This window comes from Haemaphysalis longicornis, unplaced genomic scaffold (genome assembly GCF_048455015.1).
Source record: "Haemaphysalis longicornis isolate Haplotype H1 unplaced genomic scaffold, Haemaphysalis longicornis Haplotype H1 scaffold_2, whole genome shotgun sequence".
NCBI classification, from domain to species: Eukaryota; Metazoa; Arthropoda; class Arachnida; order Ixodida; family Ixodidae; genus Haemaphysalis; species Haemaphysalis longicornis.
In genome coordinates, this window is record NW_027526295.1 from 259,965,867 (window position 1) to 259,986,611 (window position 20,745).

General features: G+C 48.8%; 1 protein-coding gene across 1 annotated transcript; it reads left to right on the forward strand.

The window, feature by feature from the left end:
- Positions 1-334: 334 nt before the first annotated feature.
- LOC144170496 (protein TIPIN homolog) lies at positions 335-18,683 on the forward strand. The gene is made up of 6 exons (XM_077700337.1): positions 335-812; positions 2,814-2,929; positions 15,450-15,525; positions 15,589-15,711; positions 17,042-17,230; positions 18,029-18,683. The coding sequence occupies exons 1-6, from the start codon at positions 744-746 to the stop codon at positions 18,266-18,268; spliced, it is 813 nt and encodes a 270-aa protein (XP_077556463.1). The 5' UTR covers positions 335-743; the 3' UTR covers positions 18,269-18,683.
- Positions 18,684-20,745: the final 2,062 nt, after the last annotated feature.

The window sequence follows — 20,745 nt, forward strand, 5'->3', positions numbered from 1 at the left end:
GCATCCAAGTTGAGTGCGGAAGAAACTGGGGCGTCCATAATAACACCCGGAAAAAGAAACTCGGCACACGACAGTGCATTGGCTGCATTCGGGCTCGAGGCGTGCGGACAATTTTAAAAGTTATCCGCGCTAGGCGTGCGGACAGTTTTAAAAATTATCCGCGCGAGGCGTGCGGACAGTTTTAAAAGTTATCCGCGCGAGGCGTGCGGACAGTTTTAAAAATAATCCGCGCGAGGCGTGCGGATAGGGACAGCCAGCGGACGAGCTCCGCCGACAGCAACGCATCTAGCTTATAAATACCGTGCTTTGTAGAACTTGAGAAACGAAAAATAGAACCGTCACAAAAAATTTTGTCGTTCGGTTAGTTTCTGCGCTACGATTGTGACAGTTACGAAATTTGTACTGTGGTCCTGTGGTCGCTGTGGTAGCGGGGCCAGGGCTTCTGCACCCTTCTTGAACATGTTCGTTTTATATGGTTTCATCCAGAATAGACGCTTTTAAAACATAAAAAAAAAAAAACCTCAAAATTTGGCGTCTGGCTTCCCGACATGCCGTGCTATCACATTATCATTATCATCATCACAATGGTTTTTGCCGGAGCCCGGGAAAACTTGCAGAACCGCAGTTCTCAGGTTTGCGAGCTGGTGTTTCTGAATGTTAATTGATTCTGATACTAATCCGTAGCATTTTGACCCGGAAGTACTGAAGCTGTCGCTCTATCGTTTCAACGTTCTAACGTTGGTATGGAAGACCTTATGGAGGATGGCTATCTTTCTGACAACGGTGCAGACTGCAATGCGGAAGCAGCAGAGGTAAGCACCATAGAGTTACTGACTGGTTGATTGATTGATTGTAGTGTTTAACCCACCGAAGCAACGCAGGCGATGGGGCGCGGCGTAGTGGAGGGCTCCGGATTAGTTTTGACCACCTGGGGATCTTTAACGTGCGCCGCAATCTCGTACACACGGGCGTTTTTGCTTTTCGCCTCCGTCAGAAAAGCGGCCGCCCACTGTAGAGCGCTGTGGTGCACAATGTTTTGACATTGTGCTGTAATACTAAGGTTTTGCTATTAACCGGTGAGCGAAAACCTAAAGTGTTTCCGAGTAATGTTGATGACACATGCATAGTTAATATCTGGGTCCTCAATATCTATTTCAGCCACATACAAATCGACAGGCCAAAGGAGACGGCATGCATATGCATGCCAATATGGTCCGATTCCACGGAGCGTGCACGTGCTTACAATAAGCTCGCAGAAAGCAATGCAGTTGTTGCAGGACGTTTCTGTGTGTCTGCTGCGGCGTTTTGCGTGCTGGTGGCGTTTGATATTTTGCTTGATGACAACAAAGATGATCAAGGTTCCTCTTCTTTTTGCTTCTGCAGACGAAAAATAAGTTTCAGTGCGACTGCAGTGGCCGGCACCTTTTTGCCTTGCTCCGTGGTATCACAACACCATTGTACCATACCTAAGAAGTCTCTCTGGATTCACTTTTGCATGACCGTGACCCGGGCTAAACTGTTTCAGTCTTTCCCTGGCATTATCCACTTCGCGCAGTTACTCCGAATTTGTTGACTATTTCCAGCTGCCGTGTCAACACTCTTCCCATCTCAGACACTACTTCTTGTGGTTCCACCTCATCGATCGGACGACCTTTTTGTCAGTATTCTGATATTGTGCAGCACTTCAGAGACTGGGTTCTGCTGTGAGGATCTCTGCCTGGCCTTCCGTAGATTTATTCAACATTCAAAACAGCCTCCAAAGTTTTTATCCAGGATCGTACACTTCGTTCACTACCTCCGTAATTTTCTGCAGTTTTTTTCTCTAGCATGGGTTGTTTTAGTGGGTCCTCTCCCGAACGAACTGGCAAACCTGTGTGAACTCCTGACTCTATTGCGATCTCCACGAAGTGGCCCATTAACTGCAGGTTCCAAGAACTGGCCCAGTTATTAACTCTACTGAGAACGACCAGCATTTGTTTATTTTCTCTTACCTTCCCTCTCCATTCCTTTCCTCCATCGTGACCAGTTGTCATCATCCTTTTCTAATAAAGGTTTTCTCTCTCTCTCTCTCTCTCTCTCTCTCTCTCTCTCTCTCTCTCTCTCTCTCTCTCTCTCTCTCTCTATCTCTCTATCTCTCTCGCCCCACCCGCCGCCCCAATTTTTTTTCATTGCATCTGTCTGGCTTTCAACAATATTGTTCCGGTCTTCATTGAAGTCTTTTCAGAATGGAAAAGGGAACAGGAAAAGAAAGCTTGAAATAAGACAACTCCCTGTAGTGGCTGATCTTTTGACTGCGTGTCAGCCATCTGAAGGTCATCATCATCATCACCATCATAAAACGTGCTAGTTGCATTCAGATTCCATCTTTTCTGTATTACCTGCACACTGTTCATATCATAGGTCTCTGGTTTCGCTGCACTCACTGAACTCTTTTAGGCAATGCAGCACTTGCCTCCTCGATTATTGAGTGGAGGTCTACTAAATATCAGATAACGAAAATTTTCAGTTTGGCTAAACGATAAGTCTGCTGGAGTTCTGTCCGATGTTTTGTCGCATGCGAGGGGTAGTGACAGGAAGTGGAAATGTACTCCCGTATTTGCACCATCATTAAGTAACCCAGCTAAATCTGGTCCTTGAAACCACCTTGGATGGAACTGCTGGTGGAGCAGTAGATTTCAATTTTTTAAAAGGATGTCAATCTGCCTTTGCGCTGGTTGTCGCTTGGTCAGGATTGAACGCTAGACCTTCTTTATTTTTTAATTTAATTGCAAGTCTATGTCTGTGTAAGGTTGTGGTTACTTCTTTTTTTTTAGGATCCAGTAGAAGCAGTTGAAGAAACCGGTGAAGAGCAAGACGGAACAGCTACACAAGCCAAGCCTGCACGAAAGCGTCCAGTCCAGAATCCACGGCCTAAACTCAACAAAGACAGGTGTGCTTCTGTACTCTTCTGGAAAACGAGGGGGGAGGGCAAAAACAGGAACGAAGTGGTGCAACTTGTGCAACAGCCTATCCGGGTAGTGTACCATCAGCCTGGATAAGTGAAAACAAACATCACTAACAGCCAGTTTATTCAGTTATCAGAATGATGCCAGCACTGTCCATAGCCTAGTGGGACCTCACTTTCTATGATCCAAAGCAGAGAGGAGGAGTGCGTGTGAAAAATTCAAGAGTTTGATTGCCATGCATGTATGAACAGTGGTGTACAGCTTCTCTATTTTATGTTTCATTTCATTTTTATTTCCTAAAGAACCCCACTGGGGGTATTACATAAAGGGTGGACTCGCAGGAAAAAACATTTGAACACGTAATTTTCGCAACACAGGTGATTTGTAACATTTGATATGAAGGATGATGGGCAGGTTATTGAAACAGTGGAGCAGGAAAGGTTGTTCCAATCCTTGGCTGCGCGGGGGAAAAAAGAGGCAGAAAAAGTGACAGTTCTGTTGCGATAACGGGATACTTTAAGTGGATGGCTTGTGCGGTGTGAAATGTATGTTGGGGGGAGGATGTAAGGAGCTGCATTGAGGGAATGAAAAATTTTATGAAAGAGGAAAAGGGTGACGATACGGCGGCGAACAGATAGTGGTGATAAACCGGATTGTGCTTTCAAGGATGAAACGCTGATGTCGTACGAGTACAGGGAGTGAATGAATCGAACGACTTGATTTTGGACAGATTCGAGGTCGTTAATGTGATATGTTTGGGCGGATTCCATATGGGGGAGACATATTGATGAGGGACTGATATGCCAGCATTTTCACATGTTGGGGTGTATGACGTAGGTGACGCTTCAAGAAGCCCAGTGTTTTATTTGCCGATGAAATGATGTTAGTAATATGCGCATTCCAAGTAAGATCGCAAGTCAATGTGACACTTAGATACTTGAAGGATGATTGTCTCTGTACGGGGACGTTCGTGATATATGAAAAAAATGAAAGGATTTTTACGGCGGGAAAACGAAACAAGTTTGCATTTGTTAGGGTTGAGACAGAAGCCAATTATCACACCATTTTTTAATGTTGTTAAGGTATTTCTGGAGAAGAGTTTGGTCGTGAGAGTTAGTTACTGTTCGATAGATTACAGTCATCGCAAACATGCAGATTTTGAAGGATACTCTGAGGGGTAAGTCGTTAATATATCTTAGAAACAGGAGGGGGCCAAGAACCAAACCTTGAGGTACACCTGATGTTTTGAGATACCTGGAAGATTTGTTGTTGACATGCACGAATTTAGAACGGTTAGTTAGAAATGCTTCAGTCCAATTTAGTACATTTGGGTCTAAGTTTAACTGGGATATTTTTAGCAGTAGTCGTTGGTGGGGTACTGTGTCGAATGCATTTGTGTAGTCTAGAAAGATTGCGTCAGTTTGTAAGTTGTTGTCAAGGTTAGCATGCAGGTCGTGAAGAAATATTGCTAGTTGTGTTTCGCAAGAGAATCCTTTCCTAAAACCATGCTGGCTGGGGTGAAAGAAGTTGTTAGAATCTAAAAAGTTTACAATCTGAGAGTAGATGACATGTTCCATGATTTTGCACGGGACGCTTGTTAAAGAAATGGGACGTTAGTTCAATGGACAGTTTTTATCACCTGATTTGTAGATGGGAACGACCTTGCATTTTCCAGTCGTCTGGAAGAATGCCTGTGGAGAGCGACTGCGCATACATCGAGCACAGAAATGGGGCAGTGGTGTCATAAATGTTTTTTAACACTTTTGAGTTAATATCATCGACGCCACCTGGTGAGGACAGTTTCATGTTTTAAATAACACATGGAATACCGTCTGGGCAAAAAACAATTGAACACATACTCAGGGGTGAGACAGCTGCGCATATTGCGCAGTTTTGATACAAAAGTGTTTTCCTGTGCCGGGCTGCTCCAAAAGCTTGAAATTCGCAAAAATTGCGCCAAACTGCTCCAAAACAGTCTGAGAGCCAAGAATTTTAACGCTCCCGTCAGTTTGAGTGCTTCACTGCTTACTGACGGCATAATTTTCCAGCACCCCCAGGGTGATGTTGTTTGTAAAGGTTTAATTGATTGCTCATTCAATAAAAACCCGCATGAAATTGTCCACGAGATAGTTTTTTTCGAAAGTCACAATGTCGGGTTGCACACGTTATATTCTGTGAGTTTTTAAACTTTTTCCAATCGAAAACTATTGCAAAGTCCTGTAGAAAAAATACTTATGTTTACTGAGGCGACAAACTACTTGTGCAAGTTGATGAAAAAACGACTATCTTCGGAGCGCTGTATCTCCGGAATGATATCACTGGGCGCCGCCATCTTGGTGGGGTAAAGATTGGAAAACATGGCCGCCGGGCAAAGCAGTTGCTCGTGTTTCAGGCAGAGTGCTCTTCGCTGATTTCTACCGTTGTTTTGGTTATGGGGGTGGCTGGGTTTACATTTAGTCGTTTGATCTGGTACTAGTGCCACACCCTCCCCTGGTGAGCCTGGGGTAAGATTAGTGCGTAGTAATTGCCATAACAACACTGCTGCCATGTTGGCCTTGGAAGCGTTATAATTGTCGTGACAACCACATGAGGAGATGCAGCGGATGGGGGGGAAAGGTGATGTTCTCACCCTCTCTTGGAGACTTTGATTCTTCCTTTCCTCCCGGAGGCCAATCCCCCTAGTGGGGATTGAGTGTGACCCGTACCATGCTCCGATGAAAATGGACTAAAACCGTGCAAATTGTCGTTGTATTGCCGTCACTTTTACCCGAGTGCTTCATGAGAGTAGCCGGAATCGCCTCCCACAGCGTTCCCGGCTTCGGAATCAACTATTGCATTGAAGGACGAAGAAATTCTTGGCCAGGTAGGAAGCAGCCCATAGGCCTAATGGTCCAAAAGCTCTGCAGAGCTCATGACTATAGTTTCCGTGCCGCTGACGACTTCAAACCGCTACGCGATGTTGACTGATGATTCCTCGGACCCGTTGCGTGGTGAGATCATCGATGCAAAGCTAGATACGGCATGCAAAGGCAAAGCTACTGAAAATTTACCTTCTTCTTCGTCACTCGCCCAATCGCCACTGGCCACATTACCTGGAACGGAGCATGTTCCCTGTCACTTCATTCCCTTCCCTTCGTCGGTACAAGAAGATGCGCTGGAGCCTCCCAACAAGGCCAGAAATGTAATTTCAGAGCATACAGACCAGACTGGGTGTAATACCCACGATACAATTTCTGACACGGGAGACACTACAGAGGGAATCGCGTCTAATGTGCAGAGCCGTGATTTTAGTTGGAAAACGGTGGCGAACCGTAAGCGTAAGGTTAGCTTCACTTAAGCTTTGTCGACTCCATCACTGAAACATTATATAGTTGTCCTTCGTCCTAGGCAACAATATCGCCTTGCCAATGTACCAAGAATTCGCCTCGATGACCTCATTGGGGAGATGCACTGCAAGTTCGCTTTCACAGGATTTTTTCAGTACAAACTTCAACCACGTTCTAACACCATTATCTTCACCACTACCAGTGCTCATGTCAGGGATGCTCTACTAAAGATGCGTGACCTCCGTGTGCAACCGGACGAAAACATTCCGGTGCAAACGTATGAACCCGCACCTGATGATGCCTCCCGTGGGGTTTTGCATGGGCTCACCGGCTGCGATTCGTCTGAACTGCACAAACGTTTACAATGCGAAACTCATCGAATTCTTGTGGTCAGACCGATGGGCAGGAATGGCACAGTACTGGTCACGTTTCAAGGACCCACATTACCGACCGCGATGACCTTCGGCCTAGGCCAAGTCAAAGTACACCCATACAAACCATGCGTTCCAGTTTGTGCTGTGTGTCATGACATAGGTCACCGCAAAGATGTGTGTCCAAACACACACAGAAAGCGTTGTACCAAGTGTGGAGGCCGACAGCATGATTCCAGTAGTGATTTAGACTCATGCTCGCTCACAGTAACACCAGTTTGAAAGAACTGCCGGGGCAAGCATCTGGCGACAGATCCGAGGTGCCCGGCCCGTCAAGCGGCAATGCAAAACCTTCGAGCCAAACTTCTCCAAGCGACGGCACAAGCTTCGTTCACGACTGGTCTGTTGGGTGCACCGATTGACCTCAACCTTAAAAAGATGCCAAGACGTTCTCGACAGCGCAGTAGCAGTAATATGTGCAATATCGATGACTCTGCAATGCCAGATCACGTGGCCCCAGGCATAACTAATGCTTGCCTTCGCAAGAATCCCTCGCCCACTGAATCACCTCCATCATTACCGTTTGACAAGAACGACCATAACTTTCCACCTTTACTTGGTCAAGATACAGTCCTTTTAAGTGCTGCGCATATTTCAGGAATGAAGGTAAACACAGGAGATTCTCCTTGGGAAGCTTCAAACGCTTCCAAGTCTCCTGAAGGCACCGGTAGGTCGTTCAGTCCTAATCCAAACCCGGCATACACTAAAGCGGTCGAAATACTCATTCATCACCTGGAGCGCATAGAGGAAAGCCAGAAGCAATTGACGGCCACTATCAACGCCATTATTGACCAACAGAGTCAGCTCCTTCAGCTGACGAAAAATCTTCTTCGCCGCTACAATGGGAGATAATAGCCAGTCGTTTGCAACAGCACCTCGACCACATCAAGGGTAAGCACCATGGATCCTTCAATGGAATTGCAGAACATTCGCTTGCAAGAAAGCGGAACTCCTCATCCGGTATCGAACATGGACACGACCGACCGTTTTTCTCCTGCAAGAGACGCGAGATTCCAACCTTGCAGTACCCAGCTACGACACATATCTGCGACCCACAATACCACGGCGGCAGTGCATGTCACGCAAGCCGGCGGGAATCGCGTCGATGCAGCCTGTCACTTACGACGGTAACACAGCGGTCTTAGTCGACAGCCGTTTTCCACATGTCGAGCTTGATCTTCAGCGCTGGTGTACATCTCATCAAGAAGTTGTTGGAGTAACTTTGCAGCTTCATCAGCGTGAGGTTGTGATAGTGTCCGTCTACGTCCGCCCCTCGGTACGGAAAACTGCTGAAGTTGACTGGTCTTGGCTGGAAAACCTCCGGAAGACGCGTCCTGGCGCTCTCTTTGTCATTGGCAGCGATTTCAATGCGCGCCACACACATTGGGGAGCCAGAGCTGACACATTTCATGGCACAAACCTACTTCGTGCGATGGAGGACAATAACTTCACGCTTATAAACGACATCGACTGTCTTCGGCTCCGTGGCCACGCCAGACTATATACGATACTATATACGACGATACTATATACGACGAGCCAGAGGAATATCGCCTGGAAAAACTTCTAGAAACGATTAACAAAGTCAAACGGTTGGCCACACGACAGTTTTACGTTACGGAGGGCTCCCCGGCGCCAGATGTTCACCTTGCCAATTTATGGAGCCAACGCCTCGATGCACTGCGTGAATACAGAAAGAAAGGAAAACCGTCTCGGCTGCGTCGTCGCCTCAACTGTATATCGGCTGAGGCACGTGATTATGCCGCTAAGCTTGCCTCGGAAAGGTGGCGTGACTTCTGCTCGCGTTTTAATGGAAATATGAGTGGGCCCCAAATATGGCGCCTTTTCCGTAGCTGGCAAGGAAAATCGAAGAAACGAACCGCTGCCCAAGCAGTCGCCCTTCGCCTGCAAATATCGGAAGCGCAGTTGGCCCTCCAGGCAGGCGATGTATTTTTCCCCCAGCCAGCGACTTTGCCTGATCCGAAAATATATTCTCGGAACTCAGTACCTCAGAAGATTGACGATCACCTTTCTACAAGTCTGGCAGACTTAGATAAACCTTTTTCTATGACCGAACTCCACGCAGCTTTGGCAAAGGCGAATCCTCGTAGCACTCCAGGCCTGGACAACGTCACCGTCGCAGAACTACGGAACCTACCAGAATCTTCCTTACACCTTCTGCTAGACGGGATTAACTTGGTTTGGAGGACCGGCACGTTTCCAGATGCCTGGCGTGACTCCCTTGTCAAACCCATTCCAAAGCCCGGAAAACCACCGAACGACCTTGCCAATCTCAGACCCATATCCCTCACGAGCAACCTCTGTAAACTGGTTGAATGCATGGTTCTAGAGCGCCTCAATTGGCACCTTGAGAAAACTTCTACGTTTCACTCGCATCAAATCGGCTTCCGTCAAGGCCTAACCACGCAGGATATCCTGCTCATGCTGCATCACCAGGTCCTCAGTGCTCAGTCAGCGGTACAGACACGGACTGTGGTGGCGGTGGATGTCCGTAAGGCCTACGACTCCGTACCACACAGAGCTGTGATAGAAAGCGCAGAAGTTGCTGGAGTACGGGGTCGTATGCTTACATTCATCAAAAATTTCCTGGGCCCGCTTGCTCGAAGCCAAATAAGACAGTCTTATTCGCAGTCTAATCTTATTGGCAGTCTTATTCGGGGTCTTATCTTCCCTAGGCTATAAGACGCTTTCTGGAAACTTGTAAGACAGCGAATAAGACTCTAAATAAGAACGCAATAAGATTGTGAATAAGTCTGCTCCGAGCAGTCTTATTCACAGTCTTATGCTGACGTGGTCGGTCATTTCATCATTAAGATCGACCTCCATACCGTGAAAAACGAGTGTTGTAGCCGTAAAAGTGGCGAACGATACCGAGCGGCGACGGCCGTTCGACCGTCTCATAGACCGTCTGCTTGCAACAAATAAATGCCTGTTCCGAGGAGATCGACGCCGTTGGAAACGCCGCCGGGAGAGAGAGTGGAAAGGGACAGACAGCGCCGGCGCCAGAAGCCGCGAGGCCTACCTACTTTGATGTGGCACCGATGGCTGCAGCCAACCACCGTTTTCAACTTTCGCTATGCGCTATGGGCGTGTGCTTGTTTTTCCCGGATATCGCGGCTTTTTTTCTTCCTCACGTGGACAGGAATGATAGTCTGCGCACCGATATTAGTCCCGAACAGACATCGGGCGGCCAAGCGCGCGGTGTGAATGTGTGATCGTCTGCTACGTCGGCTGTCGCCGCAGTAGCTACGAAAAGGCGGCACGGAAAGGACGGAACAAATGTATTTTTTTATAAACTCATACCCATTAACTCACGAACAACAAATAGACGTTCACAATAGAACTGCAATGTGACAACAAAATTACACACAGGAGCAAAACGCTAGCCGCCAGTAGTACTTCTGCCCGTGAGCGTCAAATAAAATCGCGTTTTCAACTAGAAGCTGCGCAGACTTCGCGTCTTTCCATCCTTCTCTTCGAAAGTAGCGGTTACGAAGCTTGATTGTTTGGGTTTGTACTTCGATTGCGCATTCTGCTTGAGCAATTGGGATCCGGAGGCGGCACGTAAAAGCAGCATGCATAATATCAACATTCGGCTATATTGTACAGCGCGATTGTTTACAGCTGCACCCCTCGCTAGGCGTGCTGCCGGCTAGGCAGCGGGTTGTTGCGATCGTATCGCCGTTTCAGGCGGCGTGCGCGCTGGAGTGCTCGTTGCATCCGAGTCTACGACGATGAATACGAAGTCAATTCGGATCTTTCTAATTTACAGTGAGATGAAAAGCACGACTCGCGTTGCGACAACGTGAGACAACGTCGTTGCTTTTTTGCGTCAACCCAGTGGGTTTCTCGGGCCCACGCTTCGAGCAGACGATCTTTGCATGTGACTTCGTTTCGCGGCCGGGCGACCGAGGCCCGGCCGCGTGAGTTGGCCTACCAAGGATGGCGGATCATTGTAACGTATCTGTCACAAGGCCCAAATACGCCGTCTGATGGTCAGCATTTCTTGAATTTATCAAATAATGGTTCAAAATAAACGCTTGCTCAACGCCGGCGGCGGCAACACGCAGTTTTGCTGCGTATTCCCCGCTTTTCCCTAGGGGCCTCTCTCGTGGTCATATAGGTACCCGCAGTTCCTATTGTCTTCAATAAGACAGCTCTGTAGCCTGGCCCGAGTGCTTTCGAGCAAGCGCACTAGTCCGAATCTTATTCGCGGTCTTATTGAAGTCCGTGAATAAGACTAGACTGCGAATAAGACTGCCAATAAGAACGTGTGTTCGTGCAAGCGGGCCCTGTACAATCGAACGTACAGAGTGCAAGTAGGAGAGTACATCGGACCATCCTGCTCAAACAGGGTTGGAGTACCCCAGGGTGCAGTCCTCTCGCCTACTCTCTTCAATCTCGTAATGGCACACCTCCCGCCATTGCTTGAGGAAATTCCATCATTACATTTCGCCATCTACGCAGATGACATCACCATTTGGGCTACAACTGGAGCACCTGGCGAACAGGAACAAACATTACAGCTTGGTCTAGATGTCATTAACACGTACCTTCAGACAATGGGAATGACTGCGTCTGCTGAAAAAACAGAATATGTGGTAGTTCTCAATGGCCCATTCATGAAAACCGAGGCTATCCGCAACTATTTTTCCCTCTCCATGGCAGGCCAACGGATACTCAGGGTTCTCGGAGCATATATTGACCAAGACGGTAAAAGCATGACATGGGTAAAGAAAGTCACCACGCAGTGCAAGTCCTTGCTGCATCTCGTTCGCTGAGTTACAAGTATAAATTGGGGTACAAGAGAGAAGGAGACGCGGCAGCTCGTACGAGCTATAATCAATTCCCGCATTCTCTACGCTTACAACTACCATGTCCTTACCCGCCGGCAGCAAGAGCAACTAGAGAAGATCAACCGGGAGGCCATACAGGTTGTTACCGGGTTGCCGAAATACACACCCCTAAGTGAGCTTTATGCGCATGGTGGGATGAATTTGCTGACGGAATTAGCCGAGCAAGCCCTCTCAGCCCAGAGGGACCGCCTTAGCAGCACTAACTCGGGACTTTCCATCTTAGACGAGCTTGAGATATTACCCACTATGGCTGTTGGGATACCCTCCTCTCTCCCTCCATGGGCTTTCAGCATTCCCTTGACGAATGGCAAGCCGCTTCCTCGTGGCATGGGATCTCTGCCTCGAAATTCAGCAAGCCGGCTTCGATTTGCCAAGGCGCACAATTTCAGCGTCGTGCACAAATCGCCGGTCACTCACACCATCGTATATACCGGCATAGCGGTGACTTCGGTGCCTCCATGAAATGATACTGGTGAGGAGGACGATAATGGCCTAGCGCACGTTTGTGCGGTGGCCTGGGTTGACACCACCCATTGCGTCGCTAATGCGGGTCTCCTTACCAGTACCGCCAGCGCCGACACAACGTACCTTGCGTTACTTGCCCTCCTCCATGCTGCACAGTGGGCGAGGAATACTTTCGAACCGAGGGACGTACCCCACAAGCTTTTGCTCTTCACTGATTCGGCTCGCGCATACAACATCTGCACGCGAGTGAGCGAAGCTTCGTCTTCATATCCGGGAATCCTCGCCGACTTGGTCGCACTTTTCCTGGAGTTGCATTCTAACCTCAACATAGCCGCCTCCATTGCTTGGGTACCCGCCCATTCGGGTATTGAGGGCAATGAGTGGGCTCGCAGCGAGGCGCGAGCTGCGGCTGGACAGCGAACCTCCCTGATAGTATTGCCCATCAGTAATGCAAGCCCGCCCGAGGTAACTGTCAGGAAAGCACTCGCACAACAGCGACGCCGACAGATACTCCGGTGTCTTCGTGAGGTTAGGGAAGACCGCACCGAAGAGCATGAGCGCCCTGTTCCTCCCATGCCGGAGAAGTTACCGCAGGCCACACAAACGTTGGTTCGCCGCCTTGCCACCAATACCGCATTCTCACCTGCGCTTCGCCACAAATTCTACGGCAATGACCCCGGCGAAGGACTCTGTCTGCAGTGTTGCGTGCCTGCAACGGCCGAACATTTGGTGTGGGACTGTCAGTGTTACGCTCTCTTCCGTGCTCGCACGCTCCATACGCTCCCCGAGGACATTCGCCCGACGACGTACTTCGACTGGGTGCTACCGTTAACACGAAACATCACCACGCTCACTTTGTTATGGACCTCTCTTGCCGCGTTTGTCTATGCCGACGAGGGTCCAAGAGGCGTATTGGGTACGTACCTCAGACACTCCTACCATCCCACCCGCCCTCCCTGACGACTCAACCACCCTCACAGGCCAGCACTGATGCAGACAGCAAGAGTGCTCTCGCACAGGCCTCAAATAAAGCACGTCTCTCTCTCTCTCTCTCTCTCTCTCTCTCTCTCTCTCTCTCTCTCTCTCTCTCTCTCTCTCTCTCTCTCTCTCTCTCTCTCTCTCTCTCTCTCTCTCTCTCTCTCTCTCTCTCTCTCTCTCTCTCTCTCTCTCTCTCTCTCTCTCTCTCTCCTCCCCTCCCCTCCTCCTCGCCCAGCCACTGTCACTTTTGTTGGGCTCGACTGGCGCGCAGCTAATGCAGCTAATGCAGCCGGGCCAGGCCAGTGTGCGCCGCTTGGACAGTAAAGGCGCCAGCTTAAATCACACTTGAACACTTTATTCGCGCTAAGTGCGTGAGCGCGACGTGTGGCGAGAAACACTGAGGCACAATACAAAATAGAGGTGTCATCAAGGACTGCTCACATGTGACACGTCCTATTCTTCAGCTCAGCTTCACGGCATACAAACAAGTTTTTCGCCTTTCACTACCACGATGCAAAAATACTGGTTGTTACGATTTGCCCTGGTGTTCTTGGTGTCTATTTTTCTGCACTGTAAGTCCAAAAAAGCACACATGAGAAATCTCCCACAACGTGAGAGGCGAGCGTTTGCCCGGCTTTGCAGCAGCGGTGGCAGTGGTGACCGTTATCGCCATGGAGGATGGTTATCGCGCATGCGCGCCACCAGTCGCACCGGGGAGAGGCGGAGAGAGAAAAAGTGAGAGGAGGAGTGTTTCCCCGGGGCCACTACGTTTGGGAGCACAATAATAGAACCGAAACTAGGAAAAGTAACATCGGCCTTGTGTTACTGTGTGAAGAACAATTGTACACTTTAAACTGCAGCAATATTTCTGAGTGGCGCTGCTCTCCGAGTCATTACCATACTGTTCAATTAAGTAATGGATCTCTGTGGCCTTCAACAATGTTTGCCTCTTCTAAGCATCTTGCTGCAGCTGTATGGTTTACCACAAAATTTGGTGAACCAGGGTGACTATGCTGCTACCTGGCAAACAGTGCACAGTACGTGATTTTTCATTATTTCTGACAGATGGCACCGCTAATCCCTACTACAGAAATGAATGATGCCACAGGGCTTTATTGAATGCAGTGTGCCCTGTGATGCTCTCCCGGCATGACTCCTCGGTTGATTGAGAAATTAAGCAGGAGAATAGCCTTTAAAAAAGCAGCTTACACGGCCTGCTTGTACATCTCGGTGCTGTTGTGCTTCATTTCTTCAGCTGCTCTGGGCAATAAAAATTCCCCCGCACCTCCCCGAAGGGAATCGTGCAGAAATGCGAATGCATTGGGTGCACCGATGAGTGTGTTGCGAGTAATGGCGTAATTAATGACGAGAGTGTGAACGTAATCATTTATTCATCAGCACCTGTTTGTGTTATCGTTGTACCTGACGGCCACAATCACTGCCTTGTGATCGCTAAAGTGCACGGTCAAAGGGTCTTTGAGAAGCGTACGCGCGTCACAGTTTCGCGTAAAGACCAGATCAATGAAACTCCTGTGAATGGTAGTGGGGCACGTGTTGAAGCCGGCAGAGAGACAATGCATAGAGTGCCTGGTCTGCATGTACTCGACCAGCCACTCGCCACTCTTCTTGCGCACGTCAACGTTGAAGTCGCCAACCAAGACTATGGGGTCAAAGGGTTTGGAGCGCACGCGCACACTTTCCATAGCCGCGTCCAGCTGCGCGGCAATGGCGTCTCGAGCCCCCGACTAAGAAATGCATTCGCATTTACGACGACGACGACGACGAAGGCAGAACTACGAGGCGCGCGCTCACGTGCGCTCGCGCTGGAGGAATGCAGGCGCACATTCGCATTTACGACGACGACGACGACGAAGGCAGAACTACGAGGCGCGCGCTCACGTGCGCTCGCGCTGGAGGAATGCAGGCGCACGCCGGCCAACGTAGCAAGACAACCCCCGGCTAATAAATGCATTCGCATTTAAAAGCCTGCTTTGCATGCACATAAGAGTCAGCAGGGGTCTTGACTTATGCACGAGCTTTTTTTTATAAATTTTCATTGGGCATGCATTCGCATTTTGGCATGTTTCAAAGGGAACCCGGTGCGAGGTTTTTGTTAATCTTATCGTGTGAATACTGTGGTTCGAGCAGTTAAGCGGGGTTCACAACTGTGCCCAAGTATGAGACAATGAGACGAACACCGTAAAGCAGGAGTTGTCTTAAATGGGTAGTCGCCTTATGATGGTCGCACTTTACTAGATTTTAGCAGCGGGTACGGCTGTTTTATTATAGCGCCTGCCATGTACTGGGCCAGTGAATTTCTGATCAACACAGGCCCAAGAAAATGGTGGGTGGGCAGTGTAAAGCATAGTGTTGCTGAGGCGGGCACCTTTTGTCACCTGCTGCTGCACTGACATGGTTCCCTTGCAGGCTGGCCAGTGCCCGAGGCATCCCTGAGCTGCTCCGCAAGTCCCGGGAGGTGCACTGGAGAGGGAAAGGCCATGAGGTGCGTCCCACTTGTTGCTCTCTGGAACGGTGCTCTTTTTTCTAACTCCCTGTGTGCCTGTAGCTCGAGGACTTGGACGCTGCGCTGTCAGTCCTCGAGCACTGGGGCCACCGCCTTTTTCCCCAGATGGACTCCAACAGCTTTTTCGGCCAGTTGGAAAAACTGGGCATGAAGAGAGAAGTGCAGGTACGACCCTCCCTCCCTCCTCCTCCTCCTCATGCTTTGTTGTGGTAGGGATACTGAGGCCTTCCTCCAGGTCTGTGAGCTTTTTTGCTGTCACCAGGGCTTTCCAGTATCTAGAGATGCCACCATGTGCATGTGATTGCATCTGTTTACCCCTTAACTGGGCTGCACATCTGTAGACACACCTCAATTTTAACAGCTAATTGTGGGTTGTGTCTTAAGGCGTAACCAGAACAGCTTGAAACGAGCGCCCATTTTTTTTACACTACGTTTGCACTGCTGCCATCGTTTAAAAAATCGGCATATTTGGTTCAATGTTCATAAGTCGCAAGAGGTAATTTCATTTACCGTCGAAACAGGGGACCATCAGCATGCCTGCTAACACATTGCTGCAGTACTGCTTTCTCAGGAGTCAAAACACGGATGCACAGAAAGGGTGCGAAGCGCTGACAGGTGCTGAAACTGCAGCATTGTTAGAAGAGAGACATATATGACCTTTCACGTATCTTCTGTGCATGTTTTTTTTTTTTTTTTTTTTTAACGAAATAAGGGCCTCTGATTGATTACGTGGTGGACTTCAGAAGCGGTGACCTAGATGTTTGTGGGCAATACCCTTGCTCAGCAACTGGAGGACAGAGTGAACCATTTTGCTTCAAAAGTCTCTGAAAAGGGCACGATTGAAGCCTTGAAAACGGGAAAGTCGAGTGCAAGAAAATGAGCTCAAACTCCATAATAGAAGGGTAACCACATGGAGCAATTATGGCAAGCAATGCGGCAAATGTAACTCAATAGTTTGCAGTGAGCTGTTAGCATGGGCGACAGTGACGAACGGTCGCCAACTCTACAAAATGCACTGCCACTGGTCCCCTCTGTCACCGTTGCTTGCTCTGTTGCTCGCTTCTGGCCAATGATTGATTGTAGGGTTAAACGTGCCGACACAATGCAGGTGATGAGGCGCGCCGCAGTGGAGAGCTCCGGATTAATTTTGACCACCTGGGGATCTTTAACGTGCGCCGAAATCTCGTACACACGAGTGTTTTTGCTTTTTGCCTCCATCAGAAAAGCAGCCACCGCGGCCGGGAATCGAACCTGCTTCCTTGTGCTCAGCAGCACAACGCCTTAGCCACTAAGCCATCACAGCGAGTTTTTGGCCAATGGCAAGCAACTGCGACGAAGGGGCCTAGCTTGGCAGCAGTGTGTTTTGTAGCGTAGGCGAGTGGTTGTCGCTGTCACCTGCGCATTTCTTCAGATCTTAGCAAGGTCCCCCCCCCCACAGTAAGGGGATGCTTCAGGGGGGTGCTTTGTGACCGCGGAAGTGCGTGCACTGTGGCAGACATACATGCGGAAGTTGCGGATGGGCCTGGAAGACGGTGGGGACACGCCTGCCGAGCCGGATGACGGGCTGCTACTGGAGGAGGAGGAACGGGAGGAGGAGCAGCCAGCCCGGCTGGAGGAGGACCCCTTCTCCTCCCTGCTGGCCACCACCACCAGCTCACAGGCCGCCCCTCCTGACGACAGCGAGGTAAGCTCCTTCCCATCAGATAACGGGATTGGTGAGCCAGCCGTCCTGGCAGCACCAAGCTTATCAACCGCAAGGCAGAACCGGTTCTCACTGAAAGACCCAATGAGCAGGCCCTTCATGGGCTTCCGCCCTTGCACCATGAAATCCATACAAACAACCGCTTTCCCGAACTTCGAGTCAAGCACGTCGCAAATGTCAGGGTTTATGCACTACATATTTTCGCTTACAACATCAGTTTTCAAATACAATACTTGCCAAAGTTTGAGTATTCCATGAATACTGGTTGAGCTCTCGTAGAGGATATATTCTTCACTGAGGAACATGTTTTTCACCTAGGCTGATATTCTCGGCTCTCATGCATATTCTCGGGAACCCCACCTGTGGTGCTCTTCTGTAGCATCGACCATATGACAGTAAAAGCCACCCTGCGCGAATATCGTGATCTATCATACTGGAAAGGTTGATATATATTCTAGGAGGAGGCCTGCAATGCAGTAAGATCCTCGGGTTGCTTGTGTCTTGCCTGCCCTTTCGTGCTTGCGAGGAGCTAGTGATCACATGCCAAAGAGACCAGGTGCTCAGCTCCTGGAATGTTGGCATCAACTGAGGCAACGTGCTGCTGGGCAGGGACGGGTTACGGCTGCTGTGCACTGTGTGTGGCACTTGAGTGGGTCTGTTAGCAGTCGGTAGGAAGTAGCAGCTGTTGCCGTACTGATCAGGTTCAGAAAGGTTTGATGAGGGGGTGGCCCTGCAAGATAGTGTATGCCGTGCATACCAATGTAACGTGTGTCCTTGCAGGAGATGAGCCAGGAGCTTCGGGAGCGTATGGAGAGAAGCCGGCTGCAAGCCCTGGAGCGTCGCCGGTTGCGGCTCGCCCAGCAAGAGCCTGCACAGAGCACAGGGGACAGTGGCCATGCAGAGATGGACGGCAGTGAGCCGCACGCTAGTGACTGCACCAGCCCTCGGAGCAGTGCAAGGGATAGTAAAGAGGAGTCCCAGCAAGACGAGCAGCCGGATTGTATTGAGCTGTCACCATGATTTCAACGCAAACTACAAGGCCCTTTTTTTGGAATTCCTTCTGGGGACGTTGTTGGACTAGCCACTTCGGGCACATTCTCTTTCCTGTCATTTTCCTCAATCCTGCTAGCTTCCTTTATTTCTTCGATGGTATGGTGCTTGGTGCAAACTGGTGCACGCAACCCTGGAAGCATTTTCCCTGAACATTTGGGGATAAGGGAGAAGATATTGGTCACCGAACCTCTGCATACCTTCCCGACATGTGCAGTGAAAGCACTGGTGAAGAGATTGATGATTGATTGAGTGTAGGGTTTTAACGCGCCGATGCAACGCAGGTGATGAGGCGCACCGCAGTGGAGGGCTCCGAATTAATTTTGACCACCTGGGGATCTTTAAAGTGCGCCGAAATCTTGTACACACGGGCGTTTTTGTTTTTCGCCTCCATCAGAAAAGTGGCCTCCACGACCGGGAATCGAACCCGCGACCTCGTGCTCAGCAGCACGGCGCCTTTGCCTCTGAGCCACCGCGGCGGGTACAGGTAAAGGGAAAAATCCAATTTTTTTTAAACCACAAAGGAAGCTGTATATTTGGGAGAGCAGCTCCCCAGTGCTGCTGCTGTAGTTTTTACACATTTTTTTCCCCCCATTTGTGTAAGCCCGTGAGAGCATGATGTATACAAAAATGAGGGATTGAATAAATAAGTGTAATGGCTTACTAAACACACATTTCACTTTTGGTGAGAAAATACAATTGCTGTTTCTATGGTGCTGTCAGTCATGGGCACGTCAGTTACAGTTACCTAAGCCAAAGAAGTAACCGTTACAGCTACAGTTACAAAGCTTACAAAAGTAACTTGTTTCAGTTACCGTGAAAAAGTGACGTCATTATTTTTCCCTTACTCTCTAAAACTGTTATAGATCACGAGAAAAATGATAGAGTTTACAATTTTGGTAGTCAAAATTGAGTGTGGTAAAACCTTAGACGACGACTACCTAAAAAGGGGCAGACTCAAGCCCACCACCAACAATCATTGTGCATGCCTCATTTTGGTGCATCGACTTTTTTGTTGATGCGCTTTGGTGTCAGGGAAATTTTTTTTGCAAAACTTGTAACTTAGGACGTGACCACTGGCTCTATTTTATTCCCTGTGCCATTATGGGTGCCCCATTCTCGGTGGGCCCCTCTGCGGTGGCCTTTCTTAACAAGGGTAGGCCAGCTTCCTCCAGGCGAAGTTGTAATTGCCTGTTTCTTTTTTTTCTTGTTTGTACTCGACTCGACTAGGAAAAAGTTTTAAGAAATCGCCCTAAAGACCAGCCTCCAACCTCTGTCTTCTGCAGGGAAGACAGTCCTCGTAGAGACCTCCTCTTGTAAGCTGTGAGGAGCCATTTTGTGGAAAGGTGAAAGGAGGAGAGGATATGGAAAAGAAGAGAGTCCCAAAAAGTGGAAAGTGCCAACTGTACGTCGGTTTTTTACGGAGGTTGTTGCTGTATAATTTTTAATTAAAGAAAAGAAGTAACTAGTGGCATTTTCTAATACAGTTACTGTGTGAAAAAGTAACAGTGTTACAGTTCCAAATTACTGAAAAAAGGAACTAGTTACCAGTAATGCGTTGCTAGTAAGTAGTTACTGTCCAAGACTGGATGCTGTAAGCAATTCTGCTACTTACACGTGCTGAAACTTTCATCTGCTCTAAATGGGGTTACATCAGTGAGTCGATTGTAAAAACCCTGTGTGGCTCCATAACTCAGTAATCCAGTTTTGAATTTGCGCTCGTCCACAACAACTGGATTTTTGTCCTCTTGTCTGCCTCTGCCAGAACAACTGAAAGCAGGGAGGAACTGCCTTCATCAGTGCTTTCTGTATATAGCTACACACTTCCAGCCCATTGCCAATGCATGCAAGCAGTGTTGCCATGTGACGCCATGTTGGTTATTCCAGCCTATATTGCAGGCAACTACAGTTTGTGGCTGTCCCACGTGCTGTATCGATAATCCGAAGCAAATACCACAGGAGAAACAATTTGTGAGCAATCACAGCAAGGTGATGCAAGTTGACAGCATTGACCATCACATAATTAGTTGATATTGTCTTTTTTTAATTGCCGAATGTTGATACTACTTTGATATTGTGTTTTTAGTGAGAGCGCTAGTCATGTGATCATGACGTATTACCCTGTTCGTTCCAACTGCAATCATTTCGCTCCCTTTTTTTGTCTTTTCTCCCATTCTTGTGATGTGTATATAAAACCTCGTTACAAGAGACACTCACGGGGCTCTGGAGACATGTCTCTTATAACTAAAGGTCTCTTGTGTGCAATGTTACTAGCATGGCCAACATTTGAAAATCAACCAAACAAAATGTGTCTTATAACCAAGTGTCGCTTCTAACGAAACTGGCTGCAGTGTTTACTGCAGGTGCAACATGCGCTCAGGTGTAAAACCATGTCCGTAGCGTTGGTTTCACATTTGTACAGCATTAGATGTGGTGCTGTTCAGTCG

Excerpts from the sequence above, each read along its gene's own strand:
- LOC144170496 (XM_077700337.1), top strand. The coding sequence starts at position 744 with ATGGAAGACCTTATGGAGGATGGCTATCTTTCTGACAACGGTGCAGAC. Across the intron at positions 15,712-17,041 it reads GCATGAAGAGAGAAGTGCAG|ACATACATGCGGAAGTTGCG; the intron begins GTACGACCCTCC and ends GCACTGTGGCAG. Across the intron at positions 17,231-18,028 it reads CCCCTCCTGACGACAGCGAG|GAGATGAGCCAGGAGCTTCG; the intron begins GTAAGCTCCTTC and ends GTGTCCTTGCAG.